We start from the raw sequence: 25,106 nt of genomic DNA, 5'->3' as shown, positions 1-25,106 counted from the left end.
GTCTTTCTTGCAATATTTCAAATCATCCACTTTACAAAACCTCTTGCAATCCTACTAGCGTAATCTGCTCATCACAATTACTTTTCAAATAGCTCACATATTTACTCCAGTCTTCTAAGAATCTCTAATCCTGCAGGTTTTGAATCCTTCCTGTTAATTTATCTAATTCTGCGTAGTCCATCAACTTCATCCTCCATTCTTCTTTCGTTGGCAGTTCTTCTTGCATCCATTTTTGTGCCAATAATATTCTTGCTGCTGTCGCTGCATATGAAAACAACTTACAATCCTGTCTATCAATATCACCCCCTTTTCCAAAATATTCTGAAGCATACGGGGTCTTGGTCTTGGTCACAGCAGTGGCGTTGGAGTGGGGGGGCACCAACCATTTCTGCCCATGCCCTGATTATTAACATTGTTATTTGTTATATAGTGATTGATGCTTTGCTTTTTACCCTGACAGGGACTCCAGGCGGCTTATACATGAAACAGAGCCAGCTAAAAACATAGGGGGGAAACAGCGGTGGAGCAAGCCAATCAGGTGCCTGGGGCGGCGCGCATGCCCTGTGCCCAGGGGTAGGGTCAGGGGCCAGTCGCCCACGGGGCGGGGTGAGCCAGGTCAGGATGCCGGGGGGCAGGCAGTGGGTGGACCAGGAGAGACGCGTGGCTCAGGCGCGTTGCAGACCCTGCGGTGAGTGCTGCCCGGCATTTTGTCACCCCCCTCAGTGGTGACACCCGGGGCGGATCGCTCCCCCTTCCTCCGCCCCTGGGGGGGAAACCCAAACATTAATAAACAGCTAAACCTCAATAGAATTAAAACTCTATATAAACACAAGAGGTCTGTAAATACACAATATGTAATTAGGGATGGGTGACTCTTTCCGACTTTTCAGTCTTGAGTTCAGCTGTGCACATTTCCACGCAATCTTTTTTTAAGTCCTCATGAAAATACATCAACCTTTTAGCGTCAGTTTCTCCCACTGTGCACATTTCCCACTCATATATTTTTTGCATGTACAGTGGTACCTCAGGTTAAGAACTGAATTCGTTCTGGAGGTCCGTTCTTAACCTGAAACTGTTCTTAACCTGAAGCACCACTTTAGCTAATGGGGCCTCCTGCTGCTGCTGCACCGCAGGAACACAATTTCTGTTCTCATCCTGAAACAAAGTTCTTAACCCGAGGTACTATTTCTGGGTTAGCGGAGTCTGTAACAGAAGCGACTGTAACCTGAAGCACATGTAACCCGAGGTACCACTGTAGTTATTACTACTGCATGCATTTTTATGCACCGTTTGCCCTGGTATATTTGTTTTTGTGCGCATCCCTGGGCTGGCAAACAGCACTGCAACAGTCAGGAAAGTGCGAATTCCAGAGGCTGGCTCCAGCCTTTCTGTCTGCGCATTGTCTTGGAAAGCGCGGATTCTATAGGTTTGCCTTGAACTCAGGAATTAATGGAACCTCTTCCCTGCCTCTGTTCGTCAGGCTTGCAGCGCTTGGTGATGCCGCCTCAAAATTAAACTGCTGCTGATTCTTATCTAGAACAAATGGCATCAAACTGGAAGCTGAAAAATAACGTATTTTCAGGCTTAATGGATAGAAATGTGTTTTGCAGATAGCAGCCAAACAACCTGTAAAACTTGGGGGAGGAACCTTGTTTTAAAAAACCCCTGACTTTTCTTTCTTTCTTTCTCTCTTTCTTTTTCTTTCTTTCTCTCTACCCTAAGCTCACCAAAGACAGCACACTCAACAAGCATTGAGTTCAGAGCCCATGTTGTGCACCAGCAAGGCTGCTCCTGGTCTGAATGGCCTGTTCCTAGCTAAGGAGCACATTCAACCTTTTCTCACAGTCTGAAGTGGCTTGGCTCTTTGCAGCGCGACCCCTCTCTCCGAGCTCTTATTTTGGCCACGCCTTCCTAATTTTAGGCTCCACTGGCCCTGCCTTGCTGGTCTATATAATGCACACCTTTTGCCACCTGTTGGAGGGCTGTCCAAGGCAGCCACCAACCACCCAGCCCAGATCAACCAGCAACAGAAGGTAAGGAGACTGGGAGGAGGGGTGGTTCGAGATGAAGTGGTGGGGTAGACTTGGAAGGGGGGTCTTCTTTTATAAAATATAATTTTAAATTAATTTTTCAACATATCATTTTCAACAGTAATTAAACATACTTTCATTTCAAATTGTGAGCTAGAGACGTGCTGCTTTAATGAAGGGGGCCAAACAAAGCCCATTGATGCATTTTGGCTGTCTCTCTTTCTCCAGGTTGCTGCAGAAGCCGCCATGGCCCAGACCATCCTGCTGAGCGTCGCCCTTCTGAGCGTCGTCCTCTCCTTCCATGGCGCCTTGGGCATCAGTGGCTGCAGAGTCACTCAAACCGGGCTGGAAAACTGTAAGGGAATCTGCCCCTGCGAATGTGACACTTAGAATCCCCAAGCCAACCATTTATTTATTTTGCAGAAAACCCCCAGGTAGCTCAACGCTTGGTGTGTTTCTCAGATGCAACAACAACAACCCATACGAACAGGTTCCAGACGTGGTTCCTTGCCATGCCTCCCCTCCCTCAGAGAACCAGGGAAACTGTAGTTTTGCGAGGGCGCAGAGAGTTCTTGGGCCTGCAGCTTTCCTGGGATTCCTTCCTTGTTCACCACCAGCTACGACCTTTAAGGCATTCTGAAGCTGTGTGGCATCTATAGGGTTGTGGTTGGCACATGTCTGTCTTCAGAGACATTGGAGTGTGCCTCCGGGGGTGAAGTCCAACTGCTGCACTAGCAGCACCAACGGACCTCTCTGGGGGACAAGCCTGGGCAGTGTGTTTGGAGGTTCTGGGATGCCCAGAGGCCCCACTGATGTGGTCCAGAGGAAAGCAGAGCAATGCGTTGGAGCCTTTTCTTCTCCCAAAGATACCCTGCAAGGCAGTGGAGGTTTCGGATGAGCGCTTTCCTTCTCCTAGATGGGTTCCCTTCCCAGGCGGGCAAGATTCAGCCAGACGTTCCACTTCCAGATACCTGCTGAAAACTTTTGCAATTATTGCATCAGGCTTGAGCAGGCAATTAAGAACGGCATCTTTCTGTAAGAGCTAGCTGACCTCTGATTATAATTTTTTTATACAGCTTTATATACAGGTGAAACTCGGAAAATTAGAATATCGTGGAAAAGTTCATTGATTTCAGTAATTCAACTGAAAAGGTGAAACTAATGTATGAGGTAGACTCATGACATGCAAAGCGAGATATGTCAAGCCTTTATTTGTTATAATTGTGATGATCATGGTGTAAAGCTGATGAAAACCCCAAATAAACAATCTCAGAAAATTAGAATATTAAATGAAATCAGCAAAACAAGAATTGCAAATAGCTGTACGTCATGATCAGTTGAATTACTGAAATAAATGAACTTTTCTCACGGCCACGACTTTCCCAGTGCGGAAGGTGGAAGACTGCTGGCTTGCACCAACCCTGGCTTGTTCCAGGGCATTGAAGAACCTGGCCCTTGCCTCTCCCGTCTCCAATAATCTCCTGTTTGTTTTGTCTTTACAGATTGCCTTTCCACAAAAGATCACTGGGCGCAATCCCTGCAAGGTCCCATCCAACAGCTCCCTGGCCCCGCCCTTCCTGGCCTGGCTGGGTGAGTAACAAGTTTGGGGCAAGTGTTCTTTGGTGAGAAGACCCCCCAACAGAGCTGTAGCATGGCAAAACACGCAGCAAAGAGAAGTGTAGAAATATAGGCTGTGAAACCTTTCAAATGTGTCCTTCTGGTGAGTCACACAATGTCCCCTTTTAAAAGCTTTCCCCAAGCTATCTCACTTCCGTAGCACAGAGAGAGGCCACATGTCCGGTAAGTCATAAAGTACTTTACTTACAAACTGTCCAAAGGTCAGGTTCATGTGCTTTTCCATACAGCAATCAGAAAAGATGCACAGGCAGTTTAAAATGTTGCTTAGTTATAAAAGGTAAAAGTAGAGGAGAGAAATGCTAGTTTCAGACTCCATTCTTTCTGAAACAAAAGAGGCTGGTTAAAGCCATGCGACTGGAGCAAACAGCTCAGACCTCCTCACATGCTGTAATCCACACGCTTCGTCTAAATCGGTGGTCCCCATACTTTTGGGGGCTACTGCCCCTTTGGTTCCATAAACCCATCCACAATGCCCCTTGCCTTACCCTCTAGAAAGCCTTATTCAGAATGGTGGTTTGCATGACCTACTAAGAAGAACAACACAGTGAAATTCAAAACTGTCATGGTGACTTGTACATTTATTCAAAATCCAAATGAAGCTGTTCAATCAAATGGATGAATGTTATCCAGTGAAGCCAGATTTTCAAAGTCTGATAAGTCTTTTGCAACTCCAGCACCTCCCTGCCTCTTAGCGCCCCACCCTGGGTAATCCCACTGCCCCCTGGTGGCAGTACCTCTCCTAGCATCTATACATATCCGTACAAAGACTATGGGCCCAGAATTGATTATTGATGGATGCCAGTGGAGTCTCTTAAGAAGAGAGAACGGAGAAAAGGGAAATACCAGGAGAATCCTGCCTGCCTTAAAGCATCCTTGATTACTTAAACTTCAAGGCTAGAGCTGGCCTATCAAAGCTTCCCTTTTAAACTGCAAAGGGATGGCACTCTGCGGAACTCACAAATGTGAGCAAGGAAGGATAATATCCAATAAATAGATCCTCTCCTGGCATCTATAAACATTCCTACAAGTACTGCCCACTTGGGAACCATTGGTGTCTAAAACAATGGCTGTCACCCACCTGAATAGAACTTTCCTAATTAATCAGATGCTATAACAACAACAACAACAACAACAACAACAACAACAACAACAATAATAATAATAATAATAATTTATTATTTATACCCTGCCTATCTGGCTGGGCCTCCCCAGCCACTCTGGGCGGCTTCCAACAGAATATTAAAATACAATAACCTATTAAACATTAAAAGCTTCCCTAAACAGGGCTGCCTTCAGAGGTCTTCTAAAAGTCTGGTAGTTGTTTTTCTCTTTGACATCTGGTGGGAGGGCGTTCCACAGGGAGGACGCCACTACCGAGATGGCCCTCTGCCTGGTTCCCTGTAACTTGGCATGTCACAGTGAGGGAACCGCCAGAAGGCCCTCAGAGTTGGACCTCAGTGTCTGAGCAGAACGATGGGGGTGGAGACGCTCCTTCAGGGATACTGGGCCATTTAGGGCTTTAAAGGTCAGCACCAAAACTTTGAATTGTGCTTGGAAATGTACTGGGAGCCAATGTTGGTCTTTCAGGACTGGTGTTATGTGGTTCTGGCGGCCGCTCCCAGTCACCAGTCTGGCTGCCGCATTCTGGATTAGTCGTAGTTTCCAGGTCATCCTCAAAGGTAGCCCCACATAGAGCGCATTGCAGTAGTCCAAGCGGGAGATAACCAGAGCATGCACCACTCTGGCGAGACAGTCTGTGGGCAGGGAGGGTCTCAGCCTGCGCACCAGATGGAGCTGGTAAACAGCTGCCCTGGACACAGAATTGACCTGCGCCTCCATGGACAGCTGTGAGTCCAGAATGACTCCCAGGCTGCGCACCTGGTCCTTCAGGGGCACAGTTACCCCATTCGGGACCAGGGAGTCCTCCACACCTGCCCGCCTCCTGTCCCCCCAAAACAGTACTTCTGTCTTGTCAGGATTCAACCTCAATCTGTTAGCTGCCATCCATCCTCCAACCGCCTCCAGACACTCACACAGGACCTTCACCGCCTTCACTGGTTCTGATTTGAAAGAGAGGTAGAGCTGGGTGTCATCCGCATACTGATGAACACCCAGCCCAAACCTCCTGATGATCTCTCCCAGCGGCTGCATGTAAATGTTGAAAAGCATGGGGGAGAGGACAGAACCCTGAGGCACCCCAGGGGTTTGAACACTCATCCCCCACCACCACTTTCTGAACCGGCCCAGAAGGAAGGAGCGGAATCACTGTATAACAGTGTCCCCAGCTCCCAGCCCCTCTAGATGGTCCAGAAGGATGCTTTGGTCAATGGTGTCAAAAGCCGCTGAGAGATCCAGCAGAACTAGGAAACAGCTCTCACCTTTGTCCCTAGCCTGCTGGAGATTATCGACCAGTGCGACCAAGGCAGTTTCAGTCCCGTGATGAGGCCTGAATCCCGACTGGAAGGGAACCAAATGGTCCGCTTCTTCCAGGTGTGCCTGGAGTTGTTCAGCAACCACTTGCTCAATCACCTTGCCCAAGAATGGAAGATTTGAGACTGGGCGATAGCTGGCCATCGTGGCCGCATCTAAAGATGGTTTTTTAAGAAGCGGTTTAATAACCACCTCTTTCAGTGGGTCTGGGAAGTCTCCCTCACAGAGAGAAGCATTCACCACCCCGTGAAGCCCATCGCCCAGCCCTTCTTGGCTAGCTTTTATAAGCCAGGATGGGCAAGGATCAAGGAGACAGGTGGTTGGTTTCACTCGCTCAAGCAGCCTGTCCACATCCTCGGAGGTAACAGATTGGAATTGATCCCATGCAACTTGACTAGACAGGACCCTAGCACTCTCCCGCCCCGGCCCTGCTCCCACAGTGGAGTCCCTAATCTGAGCGACTTTATCTGCAAAAAAACTTTGTAAAATCATTGCAGGAGATCATGTGGCCCGTATCTCTTAATGAATTGCTTCAAAAGTGCATGTATCTGCCCGGGGGTAAGAAACCCAAGACCCCAATACTTGGGCAGTCTCCTTCCTTTTTGCTTTTGATGGTCACACGCAGTCACAGAGTAGTAAATACTGACACGCCGGAGCTTGCGATGACCACAGCCAGAAGATCCCTCGTCCGCAATGGAAATGGCTGGCAAAGGGTTGTGTCGCAAGGAGCGTGTTTTCCTTGGGTCGTGGAAACTTTGGCTGGCACTGCTCAGCCCCCTCCTAACACCTCCTTTTCCATTTCTGCAGCTGCCGGTTCGATGTCCTGACGTGTGAGCGTGTGAGCGTGGTTTTCAGGCCGCCCTATGGCGTGGACGTGGTTGTGTGCTTTGTGGTCCAGATCAAGTGCTCTTTGCTGTGAGTAAAATGCATCCTGGGTCGCTGGGCAGATTTGGGAGACCCTTCATTGCCTAAAGTTGCAAAGACAAAACCGCAAAAGCCTTTGCGCCCGCTCTGCCCGGCTGCTGGCGCACGGCAGGACTCTCCCCTTGGCCGTGACCTCTGTGGTTTGAGGACAGGGGGGTGCTGATCTCTTGGCACCCCCTTCCCTTCCAAAAAAGCTCTTGCTGTTCCCTTGGCGCCTGCTGGGCGTAAGGGGCGTAAGTCTGTTCTGGCTGGGTGGGAAAGGGAACCCCAGAGGTGAAAAGGGACAGAGCAACAAAGGCAAACCTGGCCTTTGCTCACTAGGCAAGGGAAGGAACATCTCCACGTGCCCAGAAGAAATATGCACAACAATGAATGAAAGGAATACATGGCCGGACTCATGACATCCTCTGTCTTGCCTTTAAGAGCACTAAAGAAAAATCAGATGGGAGGGTGGCTCTCCAGATGACTTGTCATTTCACATCATCCCCTGACAGCATGGCTAAGGGCACATAGGAACATCGGGAGCTGCTTTTTGCCTGGTCATCTAACTGCATGCTGTATGTGCTCTGGGTGGACCTTCATAATATGGCCATCGTTCTCTTCTTTCTCTTTCTCTTAAGGCCTTTCTTTTCTTTTCATTCTTTCTGCCTTTGTTCTTTTTTCCCAATTATGTAGCTGTTTTAATTCCGTATATTATAAAAAGATACTTTGCTGTGGGTTTGTATTTTTGTATATCTTTGAATAGGTATCTCTAGCTATATCTATCATCTATCTATCATCTATCATCTATCTATCTATCTATCTATCTATCTATCTATCTATCTATCATCTATCATCTATCTATCTATCTATCATCTATCTATCTATCTATCTATCTATCTATCTATCTATCTATCTATCATCTATCTACCTATCATCTATCTATCATCATCTATCTATCTTTCTATCTATCTAGGAAATATTGAGCAGAAGAGAAGGGAATAAAAAAAGTTTGATGTTTCTCATCTTTGTCTAGAGGAGCATTTCTACTGACATATTCCTGCCTTTTGGATGCAAATTAAACCGAAGAGTAAAATTAGTGGCTATATTTTACAGATTCCATTTCCTTGAGCACTTAAATAGGCTGCAAATATTGGCCCTTAAATTTTCGGGGGGGGTAATCTTTTCTAATATTGTTGCAGGATATATGAGCATTTCCAGAGCAAGATTATAAAATTTTTACAAGCAAGGAAGAAGATCAGAAGAATTCCACCCCACCGGTTCCTCCGCTGGGGAACATGATGTATAAGCAAATTTCAAGATTAGTCCCCCTCTCAAGAACACTTCACTTCCTTATTCCTTTCTTGTAAACTGCTGTCTTTTGCAATGATTCACCCATCACGGGAGTGGCGGGGGGGGGTGAAGGGATGCCAGGGACGCTGGGGCAGCTAAATCCCATTTGATTCATTTGATTCCTCCAATATGGCGCCCTGTGCAAGCCCCAAATTTGGCTGCCGCAAATGGATCTTCTCCATCACAGATCTGCACAATTCTGTGCCCCCTTGGCTGGGCACCCTGCGCAGAGGAACCACCGGCAATGCCCTAAATCTGATTCTGCTCCATTACTGGCAGTGGCTCTCCAGTCTTACCTGAAGATGCCAAGATTTGAACCTGGGACCATTTGTGTTCAGAGCGCATGCCTGGCCACTGAGCCGTGCCTCGTCTGGGGTGGTGGCAGCGGCCATAGTGCCCTTGTTTCGGCCTCGCCTCTCGAATCAGGGATGGATAGCAGCTGACCTTTCTCTCCTCTCTGCTTAGGCTGCTACCGGCCACAGTGCGCGTCGCATTTTGTGCTACCATCCGGCTGGCGGTGGTACCTTTGGGGCTGAGCGTCGGCAGCTGCTCTTCAGAGTACGTGGAAGTCAAAATAGACCCACTGATCAAGTAGGTGATGCGCAACTTCCTTTCCTTGCCGGGGGGACAGGTGGGGGTGGGTCGAGCGCCTCTCTTTCCCACAACAAGGGGAAATGCCCTGAGCCATCAAAGGTTTGTGAGATTCCAGCAAAGTCTGTCACCAGATCTAGGAAAGCAGCATGTTCCACTGTGAAAGGAGGTGTGGGTCCAGAACTGGCCTCCACAGTCATTTACGGGCTCACTGTTAAAACCATGTTTATGGAAGACTCGGCTAGGAGGGATCGCCCAAGAAGAAAGACCCAGAAAGGCAAAGGGCTACAGCTTCCATGCAGGGTTGGAGTGCATGAAAATGCTGCCCAGGTGGGGTGTGCAAGCGCTCCCCAGGGGTGTGGTGTGGAGGGAACCCGTTGCAAGCAATGGGGCAGGGGCTCACTCCTGCCCCCCAGTCCTGGAGAGGGCGCAGCAGCATTGCAACCCAACGCTAACCCACTTTCTGCCGGAGCTGCTGGGCCGGCCGTGAGGAAGCAGGATCTGATCTTCACCCTCCATGCTCTCCAGCACCCCCTGCTGGCAGGGCACAGGGGAGATCTCTGCCGGGGGCTGGTTCAATTGCAATCATGGGAAGCGATGCATAAATGAAATGAACGATAACAACAGAATATGAAGAAAGGAAAGAGGAACAGGATTCCAAAGAACCTCTCTGCTAACTTAATTCCTGCTGCTTCTTCTTTTGTAGTTTGCAGCTGCCAGCAGTGGCGCAAATCCTGGCCCCTGTGCTGGATCCTGTGGTAGGTCTCACAGAGCATTTTATCTTTCCTCTGCTAGCAGCCCCACATCAACAAAGCGGTTCCAAAAAGCAGGAAGCAAAGTCAGTTGATTGGAGGCCTCTGCCTCTGCAATGCTCTCTTCAGGGGAATCTGGTGTCTCTTGTGCATCTATGCTTTATTGTTGTTGTTGTTTAGTTGTGTCCGACTCTTCGTGACCCCCTGGACCAGAGCACGCCAGGCCCTCCTGTCTTCCACTGCCTCCCACAGTTTGGTCAAACTCATGTTGGTCTCTTCAAGAACACTGTCCCACCATCTCGTCCTCTGTCGTCCCCTTCTCCTTGTGCCCTCCATCTTTCCCAACATCAGGGTCTTTTCCAGGGAGTCTTCTCTTCTCATGAGGTGGCCAAAGTCTTGCAGCCTCAGCTTCAGGATCTGTCCTTCCAGTGAGCACTCAGGGCTGACTTCCATCAGAATGGATCGGTTTGATCTTCTTGCAGTCCATGGGACTCTCAAGAGTCTCCTCCAGCACCAGAATTCAAAAACATCAATTCTTTGGCGATCAGCCTTCTTTATGGTCCAGCTCTCACTTCCATACATCACTACTGGGAAAACCATAGCTTTAACTATACAGACCTTTGTTGGCAAGGTGATGTCTCTGCTTTTTATGATGCTGTCTAGGTTTGTCATTGTATACTATCTGCACACTATCCCTTGCTTTTTCCTGTAGGACTAATTGCAGTCGTTAACAGTCCTCCACAGGTTTACCATACCCATTGAGTCAATCACCCATCTCCTACGACCCTCCTGAGAAAAACCCCACCCTCCCACTTATATATAAGGGCCTGGTGACTTCTGTTTCATGTGACTAGTAGGTCGCCATGACCTTTCCAGGCCTGGTAAAAGCATGCACACGAAAGTTTATTCCCAGAACAAACTTAGTTGGTCTCTAAGTTGCTACTGGAGAATTTTTAAAATTATTTTGAAGATGTTTACTCACATTTCAGTTCATGGTTTTATCCCTGAAAGGCAGGCTTTAGCTAGTATTTACATAAGAGTCTGTGAGTTCGTCTCACATGGAGATTGAGCTCCTGTGCTGCTGGCTGAGAGCCAGCAGACAGCGAAATTACATTGAGAGAACAAAATGGCTGCCGGAGAGCAGCATTGCAGTAAGAGATCAGCAAGCAAGAGAGCAGGTGAATGTGTGAGAGAGAAAGCTTAAGATGGCTGCATGACTCGGCTCTTTTATGGAGTCAGCCAGGGCTGTGCCCATCTCCCAGCTCACATGCAGAGGGAGGACGCTCCAGACTAGGAACAGGAAGTTTGACTGGCTGGACGATCATCCCCTGTATGTCCCCTCTAGCAATACAGGGAATGTTGTACTTGACTGCTCCACTGGATCACATCCCACATCTAAAAGGGTACATGAAGGGACCTGCTTGATCCCAAGTGGCAGGGAGTTCCAAGTTTCTGACCCACTGGACCTTCTCTTTTTCTGCAGGTTTGTGGCCATGCCCAGGAGATAATCACACAGCTGAACATCATCTATGGCTTCCAACTTCGTAAGCACTAATGGGGTGTACCGCTCGTTTACTTAAAAGACTTACGAGTCGCTTTGATATTTTTAAAAAATCCCAAAGTGCTATGCAAAAGATTAGAATGTCTACAGCAGGCACAATAAGATGATATTTAGCCAGAAAACTCTACGCCTTCACAGTAACCCAGTGATGGCCAGAGTTGTCCACTGCAGAAACCAGTAACGTAGCTGAACTCTGCTCTGAAAATGAACGCAAATGGGTTTTGGCCGACGTAGAGGACACAAATGGCATTAGGAATGAGGTCACCAGGGAGGAGGCTAAAGCTGATGGTCTGAGGGTCAAAAATGAAGTCTAGCGTTAAATAGGTCTTTGGTTCCCAGCCCTGGGATTCTCCTTTTTCTGTTTTTGAAGTAGATGTTTTAAGAGGAAAAAGTTTCATTTGGATTTTTGGGGTGGGGTGAAAGTCCCTATTCTTCAGAACTCCCTGCCTATCATGTACTTCTAGCCCAGAGGTTGATACCGCCTCTCGCCCCCCCCCTTTAGTCTCAGTGCTGTCCCTTGCAGAACTCAGCAGGGGGCAAGATGGAGACCAGACTGTGTGGCCTCTGCCTGATATTGGCTCTCTGGCGCCACCTACTGCCCGACTCCCTGCCTCCTGCCCCATCAGTCCCAAGAGCTGCCAGCCATCCCTGCTTCAGCTTTTGTTCTGCTGTGCTTTGTAGTCCAGCTCTGGAAAACTCCCGATCTTTCTCCCCCAGAGCCAACGCCGTTCTTCACAGGCTGCCAGTACATCTGCACAAGGCCCTATCCGCCTCAAATCAACTCCGGCTACTTGGATTTCCCTTTTGTGGTGAGTAGAGGCTTGTTACAGGCTCAGAGGGGGTCAGTCTGAATGATGGACACAGGGAGGGAGGGCTAGAATTAGGGCCGGGCGATATTTCAAGATTGTGATATATCACCAGCGAAACATTGCAATATGCTGATAAATCACTATGCCTGAAATAAGGATCAAGCTACGTACAGGCATACGTGGGTGGCACTGTGGGTTAAACCACTGAGCCTAGGACTTGCCGATCGGAAGGTCAGCGGTTCGAATCCCCGCGACGGGGTGAGCTCCCGTTGCTCGGTCCCTGCTCCTGCCAACCTAGCAGTTCGAAAGGACGTCAAAGTGCAAGTAGATAAATAGGTACCACTCTAGCGGGAAGGTAAACAGCATTTCTGTGCACTGCTCTGGTTCGCCAGAAGCGGCTTAGTCCTGCTGGCCACCTGACCTGGAAGCTGTACATTGGCTCCCTCGACCAGTAAAGCGAGATGAGCACTGCAACCCCAGAGTTGGCCACGACTGGACCTAATGGTCAGGGGTCCCTTTACCTTTTATGTACAGGCATCGGCTGGCTTCACAGTTTTCCCCGCAGTTTTGGATAGCGCACACAGATTCACAATATATTGGCAGGTCAGAAATGACGAAACCAATATCACAATATGGACTTCAAAGCAGTTTGGGATGATACATCACCCTGAGCTAACACACATCATGATTCACGACATCATGACAGGGACTTCAAACCGGTTTTGGATTATAGATTGATATATCACCCAGCCCTAGTTAGAACCAGAGGATTCTATTGCGGAACTAGTCTTTGCGGGACAAGGACCTTTGCTGCCAATCAATCGTCCCCAAAGCATCCCGAAAGAATGAGCCAGGTTGGGAGAGCCACAACTAATGCTGTGAGCCACTCCATCTTGGACTCATATAAGTGAAAATAAAGCCATAAAACCACTGAAGGAAACTGAACCCGGGCAAGCATTGCAGGGGGTTGGACTTGATGACCTTTGGGTTCCCTTCCAACGCCACAATTCTATGATTCTATGAAGCACCTGGAACCCCCTGGAGTCTCTTCCCACTAGGAGATTGGGGTGGCGCATACCAATATAATAGGGTGACCTCCTTGTTGCTGCAGAGGCTGGAACTGTCTTGCTCATAGAATTGTAGGGGGAAGGGACCCGAAGGCATAGCTTGGGGGGCACCAGGGGGACCATGGCCCCGGGCACAAATTTCTGAGGGGGTGCCCGTGACAGGATTCCTCATTGAGGCCGGAGTTGAGGGGCCGCAAGCTGTGCCCAGGCTGGACCTTTGTGGCTAGAGCGACACGTTGGCCTCCTTCTTGTGGCTGGTCCTGCCCACCCCGCCCCTGGGTCGGCTGAGAGGGTGGGAACAGGAGGGTGCCCCCACTGCCGTTGCTCTAGCCCCCATCTCCCAGGTTGGGGCGATTTGCAAGAGAGACTCCCTTGATTAGGCGCTGGCCGGTGAAAGGACTGACTAGTCCACCAGGGGGCTGCAACACCTGCCCCATCCCAGGTGCCAGCAACCCATGCTATGCCCCGGCCACAAGGGTTATCTAGTTCAACCGGCTGCAGCGCAGGAGTCTCAGCTTGCCGCTCTCTGGGCTGGCAGTTCCTTTAGCAGTTGGCGCTCTGACCTTCCCACCTGCTTTCTGAATGGCCGCTGGACCTGCCTTGGGTCATTTTCCAGCCAGTGACTTTCCTGTTGCCTCCAGATCTTATGTTCGGGCGCAGGAGCTCAGGCAGGAAAGCAGGACAGGGATCAGGCAGGAACTAGCAACCAACAATGTTGCTCCCGCAACTTGGGACTGGGGCTGGCCGGCTTTTATCTGCCCCGAGGCATAGGGCGGCCCCAATCCTCTGGTGACTCACCTCTCCTGGCCTGGAGGCGAGCACTCCTCCTGCAGGAACTTAGTTCCCTCCGCCTCTTTGCCCTGAGCCTCTGCAGCTCAGGAGAGGCTGGAGGGTTACCAGACCCAGAGGCAACCTCCGCTTCCTCTGACGGGGCTGAGAGTGGAGCACCTGCAGGCAATGGGTCCTCCATCCGCTCAGGAGCCAGAGCAGACTCAGCTGACGCCTGCACCTGAGGATCCAGCACAGGTGATGACCCTTCAGGCTCATGCTCCAGCCCCGGCTCATCTGATTGTGGAGGTGGGGAATCCTGTGCAGGCTGGGATCCCTCAGGTTCAGCCTCCGAGTCCGAATCCCAGGCCATCACAGCGACTGCAGTTGGGTCCCACTGAATTCCCGCCCCCCCTTGTTCTCCTTGCAGCCTCAAATGTCCTGCGGAGGAGCTGTGGTTCCCTGGCCCACCTATCCCATCTACTACCCGCCAGCCACCCTCGTCCCTGACGGACACATCTGTTATTTTTTGAACGAAGCTGACACAGGCAACGTCTTTTCAACTTTGCTGGCAAGAGGATTATTCAGCCTTGAGCTCACCCAGGTGAGTTCTGCACAATGAGGGCCCTTTCCCTGGGCAATTGACAACAAGCTGGAGGCAGTGGGCGCCAATTTCGGGGGGGCCACTGCCCCCTTGATTCCATAAGCTCACCCCCAGTGCCCCCTAACCTTACCCTATTAAAAAAAGCATCATTCAGAGCAGCGCTTTGCACAACCTGCCAAGGAAGAGAATAACACAATAAAATCCAAACCAGTAACAATTAATGGCACATTGATCCACAATCCAATTTATTTGTTCGTTTAGCTTAATTAATGCAGCCAAGGTGATCAACTTGATCCAGGGCTACCAGCTTTTCAAAGTCTGGAAGTCATTGACACCTCCAGTGCCCTTTTGCCCCTTTGCCTCTTAGTGCCCCCCCAAGATGATTCCACCACCTTTAGGAAGCGCTGAGTCAGAGGGTCAACAGCAGAAATATTTTTGCCCCACTCAGTGAAATATGAAGCCTGTGCAAAGATGGCAGCTTGATCCGATTCAGCTGAAGCCCTGGGATTCAGAGCTTCAGGGGCCAGTTTGTTCATCTGGGCCATTAATATTCTGCTTCACACTGCTTAAAGTAAGGATAGGAGGAAAGGGTATATTGATTAAGTTACTTTGCAGATTTGTTTGAATCTCTTTAGTTAAGTAATCCCATTTGGCTTGCTCAGAGGGATTATTCCTGGGGTTGTCTTTTATCCTTCTTATAAGAATAAAGACACAAAGGTCTTTCCTTAAAAGTAACAAGTAGTTTACTAGAGTCAGGTACGTAGCCTTGTTGGTCTGATGCAGTCAAAATAAATTAAAGAATTGTCCAGTAGCACCTTAGAGACCAACTCTAAGTTTGTTCTGGGTATGAGCTTTTGTGTGCATGCACACTTCTTCAGATACAGTGGTGCCTCGCAAGACGAAATTAATTCGTTCCGCAAGTTTTTTCTTCTTGCGAGTTTTTCGTCTTGCGAAGCACGGTTTCCCATAGGAATGCATTGAAAATCAATCAATGCGTTCCTATGGAAACCGCCTTCAGACCAGGTCCGGGGACAGTCTGTCCCCCGACCTCTTCTGAAGGCTGGGGGGGGTGACAAGGGCTTTTCTTCCCACCGCCAGCCTTCAGAAGGCTGTTCTGAAGGCTGGCGGTGGGAAGAAAAGCCATTCTCCCCACCTCCCGCCCCGCAAGCTCCGGGGACAGGAGGGCTTTCCTCCCGACCGCCACCATTTTAAAAGCCCCCAAGACAGCGGAGACTTCTCTGCTGTCCCGGGGAGATTTTAAAATGCTGGCGGGTGGCAGCGAAGCCTTCGCTGCTGACCCCCAGCATTTTAAAAGCCCCCGGAACAGCGGAGGTCTTCTGAAGGCAGGCGGTGGGCGAAAGTCTTTGCTCCCCCCCGCCTGCCTTCAAAAGCCGTCCGAGATAGCGGAGAAACGCGCTGCGCTTCTCCGCTATCCCGGGAAGGCAGGCGGGGGGGAGCAAAGACTTTTGCCCCCCGCCGGCCTTCAGAAGAGGTCCAGGACCTCTTCTGAAGGCCGGCGGTGGGCGAAAGTCTTTGCTCCCAACGGCCAGCATTTTAAAAGCGGTCCGGGATAGCGGGAAAGCGCAGCGCGCTTCCCTGCTATCCCGGACCGCTTTTAAAATGCTGGCGGTGGGGAGCAAAGCCTTTCGGCCCCCACCGGCCTTCCTGGACCTCTTCTGAAGGCCGGAGGGGGGCGAAAGGCTTTGCTCCCCACCGCCAGCATTTAAAAGAGGTCCCCGGAGATTTCCCTATGGGCTTTCTTCTTCCCCATAGGGAAATTCGTCTTGCGGAACGACTCAAAAACGGAAAACTCTTTCATCGTTTTCGTTTTGCGAGGCATTCGTCTTGTGAGGCACCACTGTACACTGAAGCTGAAGTCACCAGACCCTTCTATATAGTGGGAGGGTGGGGTTTTTCTCAGGAGGGTGGTAAGGGATGGGTGATTGACTCAATGGGTATGGTCAACCTGTGGACGACTGTTAACGACTGCAATTAGTGCTACAGGAAAAAGCAAGGGATAGTATGCAGATGACCCCGCCCTCCCACATTTCAAAAACCCCAGAACAATTAGCCAAGATCTCCTTAGGACAGTTCTACACTTGTCATTGATAACGTTAAAAATGTGTTATTAAAATGTGACACCAGGGGGTGCTGCAGAGCAGAGAGCCACCGACAATGGGAAACTCCCATTAAGCGTTCTAAACGTTATTAAAAAATAACATTCTGTAAGATCAATGTAGATCCAGCCCCTATCATAAATATCTGGGTAATATCCAGTGCTATTTGCAACAGGACACCCGTTTCCTCTTCTCCTCTCTGCGGCTTCGCACAACCTCAAGCCTCAGTTTAAGTATCCAGGGAGACACCCTTTCAGACAGCGTGTCTCCTTTTTTTCCAATTTTTAAAATTGATTTTCCAAATTTATAACAAACATAAAAAAGAAAAAAATACATATAAAAAAACCAAACATACCAACATTCATCCTAACTATTATACTCCCACTTTTATTACCATTGTTAGCTGACTTCCTCAAATCCCTCTAGCTGATTTTCCATATATTTCATTATAGCAGTTTTCCAATACTAATTTCCAATAAGATTAACTTAATCAATTAACATCTTTCTTTCTTATCATATTCACTTCTGTCCATAGTGTCATACAATTTAAAACATTTAACTCCCAAGCCAATTTGCTACACACAAATATTACTACTTATATTATCTTAGAATATTTTACAAAATAATCCTTAAATTTCTCCTGGTTGACTCTTTGAACAGAGCTCAGCATGGGGGGCGGGGGGGACCATGGCAGAACATTATAATCAAGATGTATTTTCTTTCCACAGTCGACTGTGACCACCACTTTAATAATGAGCCACATCCCTGAGGTACGTGATTCTCCTTGGCTGTGAGATGTTTCTTGGGTGTGTCAGGGGAGATTTTCAGAGATTTGTTCATGGGCCAGCAGGGTTGCGCAATGGCTTCTTGGCCCCCCTGCGATGGACACATCATTTTGGTAGTGATTACGACCACTTTGGAAACACCCCTCAACAAGTTCAGGACAACGATACCCTTTTCCTCTCCCCAGGGGAAGCTCTGGAAACCAGCCTTGCAAGTTTGCAGCTTGGTTCAGCTGATGCTGTGCGGCGGGAACCGATTGGCTAGTGCCTGTGTTGTCGCCAGCACATCTCTCCGCTCTGTCCATGGAGCAGTTTTGCAGCTGTTTTCAGGGGCTTCAGTGGGGACAGGAAGGACTGCCAGCTGAATCAGGATTTGCTGGTCTGTCACACAAACTGTGAAGCCAGCTCCCGCTGAAAGTGAAGAATCCTCTGGGCTGGCTTTTTCAAAAGCATTTTATTGTTTTCCCACGTAAGAGAAATACAATTTAAAATACAATAAACAGCAGCAGCTTATAGCTGGAATCGCTGCTTAGAACACGTTTGTGATGCATATTGAAATCTCTCCGATAAGTCTCTCCAGATGTTTCTGTGGGTCTGGGGAGGTTGTCTCGGTTGATTGTCCCACCTCATATGGTGAGATATTGCCTCTGGCCTCCCTGAGCTGGCAGGTCAGTTTCTCGACCAGAGCAACAGGGCCACACCTGAGCATGCCGTGAATCTTATTGACAGGCCTGCTGCAGAAAACCAATGTTTAGCAATTTCTAAACAAAAAAGCCAGCATCTCCTGGTGAGATAAGTTGATTTCATAGAATTATAGAGCACTGGAGCTAGAAGGGAGACCCAGGGTCATTGTATATTATTGAAATTGTATATTATGTCCTACATCTTGCGCCCATTTAATCATTACTGATTTTCCTTCTTCATCTTTGGTCTCCCATTCCAAAAAGCTATTATATGCCTTTTAAAAATAATTTTGTGTTTTCTTCTATCACTTCCTTTTGGAAGTTGGAAGCCGAATATGAGAAGCCTTTTTTGTTATCCTCCTTAAATGTATCCTGTAATTGTCTATGATGTAACCAGCTTTGAAGAGGTTCCTTTATTTCATCATATTCTTTCAGTTTTAACTTCCCCTTTTGTTCCACCAACAGTTCTCCTTATGTTGGCCACTCTCCTTTTCCACCCAATCTTTTAAGTGATAGTGCTTCGATAGGTGATAGCCACCATGGCGCTTTGGGTTCTAATAAACCTTTGTATTTCTCCCATACTTTAAACAGTGATCTTCTTTTTAAATGATTGTGGAATCCTTTATGCACTTTTGCTTTTCCATACCAGAGGAAGGCATGCCATCCAAATCTATTATCATGTCCAGGAATCTCAGCTTAAAGCGTCCCTCACAGATGGCCACCCAACCTCTGCCTACAAGCCTGCAAAGAGGGAGAGTTCCCCAGATCCCAAGAGAGTCTGTTCCACTGTCCAACAGCTCTTCCTGTCAGAAAGCGCTTCCTGGGGTTTAGCGGGAAAATTAGAGCAAATTATATAGCCAAGGTAGCCACCAACTGTAAAGGAGATGAATTTATTTGACCCTATCTACCCCTATCATCTATCTATCTATCTATCTATCTATCTATCAAGCTATATTCTATCTTTATCACCAAACTCCGAATATAATTGCACATTGTATTAATTAACATTATTTTTAATATATTAGTGGTCATGTGATAATTTTAGCTTACAAATTTTATTGTTTAATGTCTTAATTTATATAGTAAGGTACTTTTATAGATCTGTTTAGAGTAGGTAATGTTTTAAGTATCAATTCAGTATATTTTCTTTTAATTGTTGAATGATTCTGTGTACATTGCGGCAGCCTTTGGCTATGTGCAATAAAACTGACTGACTGACTGACAGCTCCTTAAATACCAAATTGGTCTTCCCTAACACCTTACATTAAAAACCTGACAGTACCAAACCATCGAAGGCTTTTCACCAAAGCCAGACTAAACGTCTTTCCTTCTGCAGTGTTGGATGGCAGGTTGAGAGGAGTTCCCTACCAGGACAGACTTTGCTCGTGTGCCCAATACATCTATTCTGTAAAACATATTTTGCTGCACTGTGCGAAATACGAGCAAGCCAGGGCTGAATTGATATTACCCTTGCTGGTACCGTTCCCAGGAAAATCAGAGGCTCACTATGTCAGGTTCCTATTGGAAGACCGGACAAACACTAGAACATTAGCAGTGGCGAAGTTTTTATCGGTGGTTGCAAGAACCAATGATCCCTATCTTTAAGTCGGAACAAAATGCTTGTTTAACCTGGAGGTAGGTTGTCTGAATTGTGCATTGCTTTGTAACGATTTGTTGGGTCTCTGGACCGTAATAAGGATTGATTGATTGATTGATTGATTGATTGATAACTTCCACCCCACTGGTGACGTGCGCCAGGATAGATGATCCTGAGAGATCACATCTACCCACTTCTCCCACAGATTGAATGTCCAGCGGATCTTTCTTCTTTTCTGAAGTTCTCATGCACAAGCATCTCCATCCAGTTTACTGCTAACTATGTCTATCTTGATGCTGTCCTGCGTATTGACATTGGCTATTTCCAGTCAGAGTTTGTTGGCCTCCTTCAAGCCACAGCGGTAAGTAAAAACACCGGGCAAGTGACGCTTCAGGAGCCCCAAATCAGGGGTGGACTTTTCTGAAAACCTCAGTGAAGAATTTATCTACACCTATTTCCCTCCCCAATTCTTGTTTTGCTCCTTGGTCTCAACAAGAAGTGCGTCTCCCCTGATCTCCACACCCCGCTGTACTGAAAAGATGAACTGTTAGGCACACGTGCTCTCTAGGCTCCTAAAAGCAACCAGCACGCAGCTAGAAATGAAAGGCAATAAATTGGTGAAAGATGAGCCACTCCTCTGTGCAACCTGAGCTTCGCGTTTAATTTTGCACATGCTTATTTCGCTTTATGGGGTGTGAGTGGCTCTGTTAAACCACAGATCCTAGGGTTTGTCGATCAGAAGGTTGGCGGTTCGAAGCCCCACGACGGGGTGAGCTCCCATTGCTCAGTCCCTGCTCCTGCCAACCTAGCAGTTCGAAAGCACATCAAAGTGCAAGTAGATAAATAGGTACCGCTCCGGCGGGAAGTTAAACGGCGTTTCCGTGCGCTGCTCTGGTTTATATTTATTTTTTTTCTGGTTTTTATATTACCGATAAAGAGTTTGTGAATGTTTATTCCAAACCTGCCAAGGAGTCCAGTTCATTTTGTTGTTCCTTTAAATACTTCGTAAAAGGTTCCCATTCTTCTTTAAAGTCACAGTTATCCTTGTCACATAGTTTATGTGTCAATTTTGCCAATTCCACATAATCCATCAGTTTCTCTTGCCACTGTTCTTTAGTCGGGATTTCCTCATTCTTCCATCCTAAAAAAAACCCCGGATTCCTCTCAATCTCCCCTGGCCCTCAGTTTGACTCTGATGACCTTTGCATCCCAATTTCAGAGACTGAGAATAATTCTCCGCCCGGCCATTGACTGCCAAAGAGGACTGCTGCTGTTGTCGGTGGATCTAATAAGGTAATGCATGCAAGGACCCTTCCCCCGGTTTGGATTAGGTCCCTTGGGACCGTGGATGGAGGCCCGGGTGGTTAGCTGTGGTGGGCTTGGGGCAGAGAGCCTTGTTTGTGGGCACGTGTGACGCTTCTTCCTCCCTGCACACAACTCACACTTCCTGCCACCTGACTTTTCCTGGCTCTGGAAAGGTCCCCAGATGTTGGAGGGGCCTGTCTCAGAAAGCAGGGATGCAGGACTCAAGCTGTGAATGCAAGGAAGGAAAGAGGCCCTATAGATTGAAAGTTGCAAAGAGACCTGGGGCTGGCTTGGGATTGAAAGTTGGGGAATGGATGGGGAGGGGATGGGTGGCTCTGCCTTCGCATCACAGTGGCTCATTCCTCTCTCCCCAGCGACCTCCAGATTACAGCTGCTTGCAGCGGGAGCCCTTGCACGGTTTATGTAAGTATCGGGTGATTTAATGGGGGCAGCGGGGCTCATGGATGGAGCTGACCTCACTCAGCCCTTTCCCCCCCTCCAGCTTTTAGTCAGGCAAAATCAACATCTCATGGATTTTTGCCCAGGCCGTTGTAGGGCATATCGACCGCACAGATTTTAAACCAATTAACACATCTCCTCCCTCTCTCTAGGGAATCGTGGGCCCTGTGGTTTTGAGGGTGGCAGGGACCTCTAGCAGAGACCCCCCAGCTTTGACACCCAACTACAATTCCCATGATTCCTTGAGGGGAAGCCATGACAGAGTGGAACTGGTGCTGAAGCGATGCTGGTTGCAATGCAGAGAATACGCTCCCGCCGCGCATCTTTCAGTTTCTGGGCTCGATGGTTCTCCCCCTGCTATCTGGTCTTCCTTGGGGTCTTCACGCCTCTAAAATTACAAGCATTTCCCAAAGCCCCCAGCTCTCGATCTGTGCCATTCAGGGCTCTGCCCAGTGTACATGAAGGAGCGTCTCCACGCCCATCATTCTGCCAGACACTGAGGTCCAGCACCGAGGGCCTTCTGGTGGTTCCCTCCCTGTGAGAAGTGAGGTTACAGGGAACCAGGCAGAGGGCCTTCTTGGTGGTGGCGCCCGCCCTGTGGAACGCCCTCCCATCAGATGTCAAAGAGATAAACAACTACCTGACATTTAGGAGACATCTGAAGGCAGCCCTGTTTAGGGAAGTTTTTAATGTGTGACATTTTGATGTATTTTTAATCTTTGTTGGAAGCCGCCCAGAGTGGCTGGGGAAACCCAGACAGATGGGCGGGGTACAAATAATAAATTATTATTATTATTATCCAACACACCCTGGTAGAAGTGCTACTTACCTACCTTTCCCCCAGTCCAGTTGCTTTGAAAGGGACCCCAAAAGGCATCTAGTCCACCCCTTTGGCCCAAGGGCTGGTGGTCTCCCATTCACCCTCCTGCCCCACTCCCTTTCTTCCCTATACGGAAAGCAAGGGCAAATGCAGGAAAGGTGCGATGCCTCAGAAGGTGGTCCAAGTCTCCTTCATTTGGAGGCTACATGGCCATGATCCATGCATTCTTTAGACGTGGTTCCTGCACTGCAGCGGGTTGGACTACATGACCCTTGGGGACCCCTTTGAAGTCCACAGTTCCATGATTCCCATCTGCCTCTCTCTTGACGCATGGAGGGTTTTCTTTTTGCAGGGCTCCGTGATAGAGGAACTGTTTCCGATAAGGACACACTGCCAGAACTTATTCAACGGTGAGTGTCGCTCAGGGGCGCATTTGGCTGAGACAGCTGGTGAAATTTGCACCGCCTCAAGCATCTCCTTCCGACTTCGCCGCAGCGAAATCTAGGGGATGGTCGGTTTAAAGGTTCCAGCACTCGGGGACCCTTGACATAAATGTTAGCGGGCCCCCAATCCTCACTTGCCCCCAAATGCAAAACCTTGCGAGACTGGCGAACTTCCACATTGGGAGCTGCACGGCCAGGGAAAAAACAGTGCTGTTCAGGGTTGTAAAGACTGCGGAGAGAAGAATTGGGTGCACTCTTCCCACCTTGGAACAAATCTATGCTTCCAGGTGCCATAAGAAAGCTGCAGAGATATCACAGGATAGTGCGCACCCCGGAAATGATCTCTTTCAGCTTCTGCCTTCTGGAAGAAGGTCCAGGGTTATAAAGACTAGGACTAGCCGCCTGAGAAAAAGTTTCTATCCAAACGCGATTTTGGTTTTAAACGCAGCATAAGGGGTCTCTATAGTATAGTGTATTTTAAAATGGGGTTTCAGAGTTTTTAGGGGGTTTTGAATGTCTTATGTAGATTTTCAGTTTCGTTGTTCTGTATGGGACAATGACAATAAAGATATTGTATCGTATCGTAAGTGCTCCAAGGCAAAAATGCCAAAGGTATCAGTCTTTAGCTCTTGTGATGTGGGCACAGCCATAACTGCATGATAATTTTTTTATTCCCCGTCTTCTCCTGCAGAGAGGCTGAAAGGCGGAATCCCCTGGCCTTTCCCCATAAACTGCGCCTGTTCCTCCTGCCGTGACGTCATCGTTGTCCCGGTAAGAAGAGAGACTTTAAATTGTATGCCAGTGTTGGGTGGGAGTGCCTAAATCTCCATTTGGGGATAGCATGTGGGACAAAAGAAACATGGGGAATTGGGAAATAATGCAGGGAGGGCACTGTGTCCCATAATCCCTCTTCTGTATTCGTAAGAACTCGATTATTTAGTGTGGCAGCAGCTACCCTTTGGAACTCCCTGCCTCTTGATGTTGAGCTTGGAAACACTTATGTGAATTTTATTCTGTTCTGGTATTTTAAGTCCAGCTATTGACGCAGATCAGAGCCATTCTGGCTAGTAGCCCTGAGAACGGGGGGAGTCTGGGGTGAGGAAGGTCTACCTTTTGGCTATAGTTTGACTACCACCAAGGATCACTTTAGATGCCCCTGTTAGGCTCCCTCTCCAACCCATCCCGCTTTTCACTTCCCATAGTAAAGCTTCGTTTCATTTATCTCCCTCCTGCTGTTTCCCGAGGGACGCAGGTGGCGCTGTGGGTTAAACCACAGAGCCTAGGGCTTGCTGATCAGAAGGTCGGTGGTTCGACGGGGTGAGCTCCCGTTGCTCGGTCCCTGCTCCTGCCAACCTAGCAGTTCGAAAGCACGTCAAAGTGCAAGCAGATAAATAGGTACCGCTCCGGTGGGAAGGTCAACAGCGTTTCCGTGCGCTGCTCTGGTTCGCCACATGACCTGGAAGCTGCACGCCGGCTCCCTTTGATTATATACCCCCTTTGATTGGGAAAGAAAAACCTCGAGGGGCCTTGCAAAAAAGAGAAAAGAAAATGTGTACAAGGAATGTGTAACAATGCAAGAAATATAATTGTACAAGGAAAATGTATAGGGAAAGTTTAATTACTGAAACAGATTAAATGTCCCGCCAGCTTTCTAAGCACCTGGATGGGCTTGTCTAAAGAAGAATGTTTTTAGCAGGTGCCAAAATGTGTACTGCAATGGTGCCACTTTGATGTCCATAGGCCGGGAGTTCCAAAGTTTGAATGCTGCCACACTAAATGATGGAGTTCTTACAAAGGCGACACGCGTATTAACGTAATGCAGGGGCCCCAATTCCCATTCCCCGGAGTGCAGGTATCCACTGTTTGGGTTTTCTGCCTCAGATGCCAGAATTTATAGGGGCCTGAGTTGAAGAGGGTGGAATCCAGTGGCGAAATGGGAGGTTCATCATCCTCACCCAATCTCTTCTGGCCTTTTTTATTTTTTTAAACAGAAATTTGCCATGTGGTGCTGCAACCTGAACTACCTGCCCTGATGACCTCGGGTGGCTGGAGAAGACCCTTCGACGGAAGCCAGAGCGGTCCCTTTGCTTCGCTCAGAAGGGGGAAAGGAGGGGAAACCGGGGTGGTTGATTTCTCTATGTTCTCTGTAGTGGGATGGGGTCAATCATGCACAGGGGTGTATCTGCAATTGTGCACATCTTTAGATCTTGCAATCAGGGCTTTTTTCAGCTGGAACTCAGTTGGGTGCCATTCTAAGAGAACAAGGAAGGCATTTGTGGTGAGTTCTCGCACCTATTTTTCTAGGAAAATAGCAGTGCTTGTTTTGCTTAAGGGCAGTTTTCAGGGGTGATTTTAAGGGCTAAAGGGTGAGAAGAAAGTTGTTTCATTAAAGAA

The 25,106-nt window shown here is 48.4% G+C and overlaps 1 protein-coding gene across 1 annotated transcript; it reads left to right on the top strand.

The window, feature by feature from the left end:
• Nucleotides 1-1,780: 1,780 nt before the first annotated feature.
• LOC128416680 (uncharacterized) lies at nucleotides 1,781-25,106 on the top strand. The gene is made up of 16 exons (XM_053394729.1): nucleotides 1,781-2,033; nucleotides 2,259-2,385; nucleotides 3,533-3,620; nucleotides 6,906-7,013; nucleotides 8,820-8,945; nucleotides 9,652-9,703; nucleotides 11,181-11,241; nucleotides 11,976-12,067; nucleotides 14,333-14,506; nucleotides 17,352-17,393; nucleotides 19,891-20,046; nucleotides 20,905-20,978; nucleotides 21,365-21,413; nucleotides 22,622-22,679; nucleotides 23,404-23,483; nucleotides 24,704-25,106. Exons 2-16 carry the CDS (start codon nucleotides 2,277-2,279, stop codon nucleotides 24,743-24,745), a joined length of 1,311 nt encoding a protein of 436 aa, XP_053250704.1. The 5' UTR covers nucleotides 1,781-2,033; nucleotides 2,259-2,276; the 3' UTR covers nucleotides 24,746-25,106.

Source organism: Podarcis raffonei, chromosome 6 (assembly GCF_027172205.1).
Source record: "Podarcis raffonei isolate rPodRaf1 chromosome 6, rPodRaf1.pri, whole genome shotgun sequence".
In the NCBI taxonomy this organism is placed as follows: Eukaryota; Metazoa; Chordata; class Lepidosauria; order Squamata; family Lacertidae; genus Podarcis; species Podarcis raffonei.
This window is presented reverse-complemented; position numbering and strand designations above follow the sequence as displayed.